Raw genomic sequence first — 6,000 nt, 5'->3', positions numbered from 1 at the left:
CAACCAGACTAGCGTGTCAGCACAAGGATCCCCAAAGTATAGTACCACCAGTGATCTACCCAGCCACGCACCTACTCACCCACTCACACACCCAGTCACCGGTCCCACCAGCCAACAAATATTTTTTGAGCGCCCACCATATGCCAGGTTCCATGCCGTGTACCTAAGTTGCAACAGTGAACAACACTGTCCTTTCCAGTGTATGTCATTGTGTTAGGGGCGGGGGAGATTAAACAAGAATGGCAAAACTTTTCTATGGGAGATGAGTACTTGCGGGTTCATTATGCCATTTCTTCTGCATTTTGGTATGTTTGACAATTTTCCTAACGAAGTTAGACAACTGTCCTGTTTCTCAAGCAAGGAAGCTAGATTTGACAGATACCTATATCCCAAGGGCAAGTTCAGCCTTGAAGTTACACCCAAGGTATTAGTGGAAGAGAAGTCCGTGGGGGAGGGTGCAGAGGGTGGTCAGGAAATGCCTCTTGGTGGAAGTAACTGTTCTCTACAAGTACTTGCTCAGATTGAGTAAAGAATCCAAAAACTACGGGCCTGACTTGGCCTCAGCTGCTTTGGGAAGTGCTAATAGGTCAGAGTCAAGAGTTAAGAACTAGCCTATCACATTGCGATGGCTTATCTACCCCCCTGCCCCCCTTGCTTAAAGTCAGCAGAGGCAAGTAGATAGATAATCAGATTTAGCCAGCATCACCTGAGCACCTACTATGTGCCTGGCGCTACACAAAGGCTTTGGGTTAGATTCTGCTAGCACCATCTTATGGAGGATGGAATAGGAGTCAGAGAGTTCCTCAAGGTATGGGGAACCTGACCCTACCAGGCAAGGGCAGTTCAGGAACCCACTTCTTCCAATTCCAAGTCGTGGAGAATAAATCAGAAACATGGGATCAGGCAGAGTTTGCTTCGCGACTTTGGGCAAGTCGCCGGGCCTTCCTAAGCTGACTCGATTTCTCTAGCTATAAAAAGGGTACAGTAAAACCTTGTAAGTTTTGTTTTGTTTTTTTAAAGGACCAGAGACCTTTACTGTCAAGATCCTGGCATGAAGCGAGGGCTCCATAGATGGCAGCCATCATTCTTGGCCAAGCGCGGGCGCATCCTCCCGCGGGGTCCCTCGGGACAGACTGGGCCCGCCTCCGCGGCTCCGGTCTCGCAGGGCTCGCGGCAGGTGGCCCAGCATCAGGGTGCCCACGCCCCAAAGCGAGCGGGGAGCGCGGGAGGATTGGAGCACCGAGGTCTCCCCTGGAGGATTCTCCCCCGCCCCGCCCCCCCCAGCCCCCCCCCCCCCCACGCCCGGCGCAGGTGAGGTTTCCGGCTCAGGCCACGGGGACAGCGACCTTAACAGAGGTCGAGGCGGACAGCGCAGCCCGCGGCCGGGAGAGGGGTCCAGGGGACGCCCCCTCCCTCGCCCAGATACACCCCAGGGCCAGCCTCGGCGCCCGGGCCCGCGGGCTGCGCGCTCTGCAGCTGCGAAAACCCGGAGAGGCGGATCGGAGCGCGCTCGCAGCAAACTCCTCCGCGGTCCGGCCGCCGAGCTGGGCATGCTCAGTGCGGCCGCCGTCCGCCAACTCGGAAGCTCGCGCTCCCCGGCCTTGGGGGCGAGAACGCCGGCGGCGGCGAGCCGGCGTTGCCCGCCGCCTCCAGACAGTGGCAAACTTCGCGGCGTCCCCGGAGCTCGCCCGGCCGAGACTGATACCTTACAAATCAGATCAAATCCAGTTGCCTCCCCCCGTCCCCCCCTCCCGCCCCATCCCAACCCGAATCGTGGAGGCTGCGGCCGCCAAAGTGCCGCCGCGGCTGGCGGCCCCTGACCACTAGCCGGGGACCAACAGGTAAACTGTTGGGGGCGGGGGGAGGGGGAAGGAGGGCGGCCGGGGGTGGGCGGGGGGTTGGAGGAGCCCGAGATGCCCGCGGGCTAGCTACCCCCGTCGGCACTCGCTGCCAACCCTCCTCACCACCCCCACTTCCCCAGCCCCTGGAGGGGCAGCAAAGGGTTAAGTCGGCCCCGAGCCACCGTGAGCACGGCCCCCTCCACCCGCTGCGACCGCTAGCAGCGCGCCTCGGCGTCTGCCCGGAGCCGCCGAGGGGACCGGAGCCGCGGATGCGCCACCGGAGCCCGGCGGGCGTCTAGGAGGCACCGGCCGCTTCCCCACCGCCCGCATCCCTGTCTCCCCCACCCCCTCCAGGCCTGTCCCCCTCCTTCCCAACCGGGTCCGCGCCCAGGTGGCGGGGTTTGCGGGGCGCGTGGCGGCGGGGGAAGGGTCCCTGCTGTAGAAGAGGGGGCGGGGGCGGGCCGCTCCGCAGTCTCTTCCTCGGGTAGGCGGGCCACCCGCGCCTAGGGCAAGCACTCGAGCCACCTGCCTGGGGCGCCAAGAAAAGTTTTTTTCCCCCCGCCCCGTGCCCCTCCCCCACCCCACCCTGCGCTCAGCTGGGGTGGGTTTAGGTCCATTGGTGAAAAAAGTCACACGTTCCCATCAGCTGCTCCTCCCCCTGGGGACAGGGTGGTGGGGAACAGGAGGCAGGCGCCTCGGAGGATCCAGGTGGACCTCCAGCCCCTCCGTTGGCGGTGCGTCCCGGGGCTCCAGCGCAGCAGGGTGCCCGCCGAAGGCTGCCCCCATTAGTGCGTGTCTGCGTGCCGGGCAGCGGCAGCATCCAACCTGCTTTATTCCTGCCTGCAGCGCCACACGAGCGAGGAGGGGGAGAGGGAGTCTGTCTGCAAAGTGCTGCTCCCTGGTGCTCAGAGGCGGCTGCTCCAGCTCCAACTCTCATTCATTTCGCCGGTTAACATGAGAGATCATGGCCGCCTTCGGGCTTCTCAGCTATGAGCAGAGACCGCTGAAACGCCCCCGGCTCGGGCCGCCGGACGTCTACCCGCAGGACCCCAAGCAGAAGGAGGTAAGGGCGCCGGCGGCCTCCCCGGCAACCGGGGCCGCGCTCCGCAGCGCTGACCCGGGGCCAAGTTGGCCCAGCGGGCATCGCCGGCGCTGCGGGGGAAGGGTGGGCAGGGGGACTGGCGGCGGGGGCCGGGCTGGGGGGCTGGGGGACCCCCGGCGGTGGAGACCGAGCGGCTGTCAGTCCCCGCGCGCCACGGGGGCGCTCGCTCTCCGGGTGCCGGGTCGCTTCCCCGTTACCGGGCCTTGCACGGCGCAGCCGGGCGCTTCACCCGGTTCTTCCCTACGGAAACCCTCCAGCTCCCTCTCCCTGGCTTTTGCCTGCTTTATTTTTCTCCCCGCCGCTTCGGTAAAGCCTCGTAAACTTTTTGAAAAATGTTGGAATGCAGTGCATCCGACACAGGTCTTGGGTTTTGCGCCAGCCGAGCAGGGGCGGCTGTGGGTGGGGTGGCGGAAGACCTTTTCTGTTCAAATTTTCCAGTTTGGAGTGGAAGTCTTTTTGTCGAGGTGATGAATATTTAGCTCTTGTAACGTACTTCTGTCTCCCCTCTCCCCTTTAAAAATCAATATGAAAGGGAAACACTGATTTTCATCCCTAGAGGCGATTGGCTTAATTGCTGGAGGCTGTTTTGTATATGTAAAGGCAGTGAGGTTACCTTGGAAGGGAATAGGTCCTGGGATTGCTTGTTTCTTTGAATGAAATTAATTGGAGGAACCTGGACTCTTTCACGAGCTACACTAGCTTCGATGGCTAGAGTAACCATGGCATTCTGAAGCCTTGTATATGTTTGTTAGTAGTTAACAAGTAATTATGTAACAACTCTCCAGTTATAATGATCACTCCTGGCTACGCAATTTGCCCTGGGATTTGCTTTTTTTTTTTTTTAAGATCACCTGCTACCCAGCTGTGCTTTCTGAGTTTGCCAGCTGCAGCCCACCCATCCTCTGTTGTCTTCAGCTAAACATGAAGTGAGCACATTTCAAAACTTCTCTTTCTGGGAACCTAAAAACCTTCTATTAAAAGTTTACAGGCCTACTGACGTCACAGAAGGGGCTTTGTAAAGAAGGCCAGGAGGGTCCTTAAGACTTCCCTTTTGATGAATGTATCTATTTCAATAATAAAGGAAGAATGCTTGTTCTGGTTAAACTGTTTTGTTAATAATGTTTCTGAAAGATAAGGAGTGAGGACTCCTTTTAGAGGTTTAGCATATTAAACGTGTTCGAACATCCGTGGAGTAATTCACATCGAAGCTTGGAAGGTTTTACAGGTGTTTCTCAGCGGAGGCTTAATATGAGGATAGGAGTTTGATGAGATTTTGCAGATTTCTTCCCTACCCATTTCTCTCCCTGCTACTGCCACCCAGAATAAAGTTAATTGTTACAGACGAAATAACAAACACTAACAACCAAGTATAGAGAAAGTTAATAACTTAAACATTTGTGGCAGAAAATTCTTAAAGTTTTGGTGGGGCCAGGGACATATCATCTTGTAATTAATGTCTTTTGTCACATCTTTCCAGAGGGCAGCATAATTGATAGCATCTCCCCAGTTAAGGGATGGGGGCCTGGGATGCCTTGTGGGGTTATTTAACATTTATACCTCAGGTCGACACTCACTCAGGGTTGGGGCCTCTATGATTCTGGAAAAAAATACTTTTGGATTTTAGGGTATTTATGACATTTTTATGGAACTCTAAAACTGAAAGTGACCTTAGAGCCTGCTTTTTGTAACTTCCTTTGCACAAAGTGAAACTGAGGCCCAGGAAAGCTTACCTGACTTAAGGTGTGTGGTGAATCAGCAGAGAGGAGTTGGATGACCAAACCAGTATCTTATGTCAAGACCAGTACTGTGCTAAGGATGATTTATGCTAAATTGTGGTGTTCTGATATTATTCCCTTTCCCCAGAGGCAACCAACATTTTATCCCTCTGGAGCAGAGTCAGAGTTATGTGTGGCTGTAGCCAGATTTGAATACAACATGGAACAGGTGCTTGGCTGTTCTTGGGCGGTGCTGTGGTGAGCAGTGTTTCACAAGCTTCAGTTATTTATGCGTCACCTCAACATTTCTCTTCTATCCCTCTATCACCTGTACTTTTATTCTAATGTTTAACTTTTAGGAAACCTTTTCTGTTTCTTAGGCAGTAATACACAAGAAGTCATGGATTTGATGTGATATATATATATATAAATTCATATCAAATCATGTATATATCTCATTTAAAATTTTTATTTATTTCATGTTATATACACACACATATGATTATTCATATTGAAACAAGACCATAAGGATTAAAACTTTAAAAAGTTCATCTAAAACCACTGGTGTATTCCATCAGAGAGACCTGTCCCACGCTGTGGGAAATGCTGATTTAATGGAGGAAGTGTGGGCTTCCAAGTTAGGCAGACCTGGAATTGGATTCTGGTTCAGCCTCTTTGCATTTGTGTGGCCTCGGGCAAGCCGCATCACTTCTCATTTGTAGATTAGCATCATTGTGCTGTTGAGAAAAACTTGAGAACCCTGGTTCCAAACGCATTACATTTTTGTGAGAAAAACCCTCCTCCTGGTAAAGCTATTCTTATTACTGGAGCTGCAGCTTTTACTGCTGTTAACCAGGGCTAATAGTGTTCTGGAAACTAGCTCCCGGGGGACAGGATGGGACCCTTGAATGAAGACCTCCTGTAGAGAGGTGGGGGTGGGGTGGGGGGGACTGGAAGCTTTAACCTGCTTGGTCGATGGAGTCTGTTCATTTGAGAGCTTGCTGTGCCTCAGCGCTCTGCGGGACTTCAGTATATCTTGTGTTATAATACTTTACCCTCTGTCCTCAAGCCTCGAAAATAGGGCACCAGGAAACTGTGAGTTCTCCTTGTTTCCTCCTTCTTCCTTACACCCCATTATACACCTGTCAGCACGTCTTGTCCCGTCCATTTCCCAAATATATTTCCAGTCCCTCTGCCGCTCCCCAGTTTCACCTCACCACTCACCAGTTTCCACTTCCTTTCTGCTTCAGTCTGACTTTTCTCTGCCCCGGGGCTCTTACACGTGCTACTCTGCCTGCCTGGACCCCTGTCTGCCTTTCCACCCGCACCCGCACCATTCCAC

At 54.2% G+C, this 6,000-nt stretch overlaps 1 protein-coding gene across 1 annotated transcript in view; it reads left to right on the top strand.

Annotated features, from left to right (window-relative positions):
• Positions 1-1,746: 1,746 nt before the first annotated feature.
• The window catches only part of MED12L (mediator complex subunit 12L), a 327,428-nt gene continuing 323,174 nt past the window's right edge, over positions 1,747-6,000 (top strand). Inside the window, exons 1-2 of the mRNA XM_060297523.1 lie at positions 1,747-1,841; positions 2,688-2,904. Coding sequence (XP_060153506.1) covers positions 2,806-2,904 — 99 coding nt within the window. The 5' untranslated portion in view covers positions 1,747-1,841; positions 2,688-2,805. The remainder of the gene's footprint in view (positions 1,842-2,687; positions 2,905-6,000) is intronic.

Source organism: Globicephala melas, chromosome 4 (genome assembly GCF_963455315.2).
Source record: "Globicephala melas chromosome 4, mGloMel1.2, whole genome shotgun sequence".
NCBI classification, from domain to species: domain Eukaryota; kingdom Metazoa; phylum Chordata; class Mammalia; order Artiodactyla; family Delphinidae; genus Globicephala; species Globicephala melas.
The sequence above is the reverse complement of the archived record's forward strand: the minus strand, read 5'-3'. Positions and strand labels throughout refer to the sequence as shown.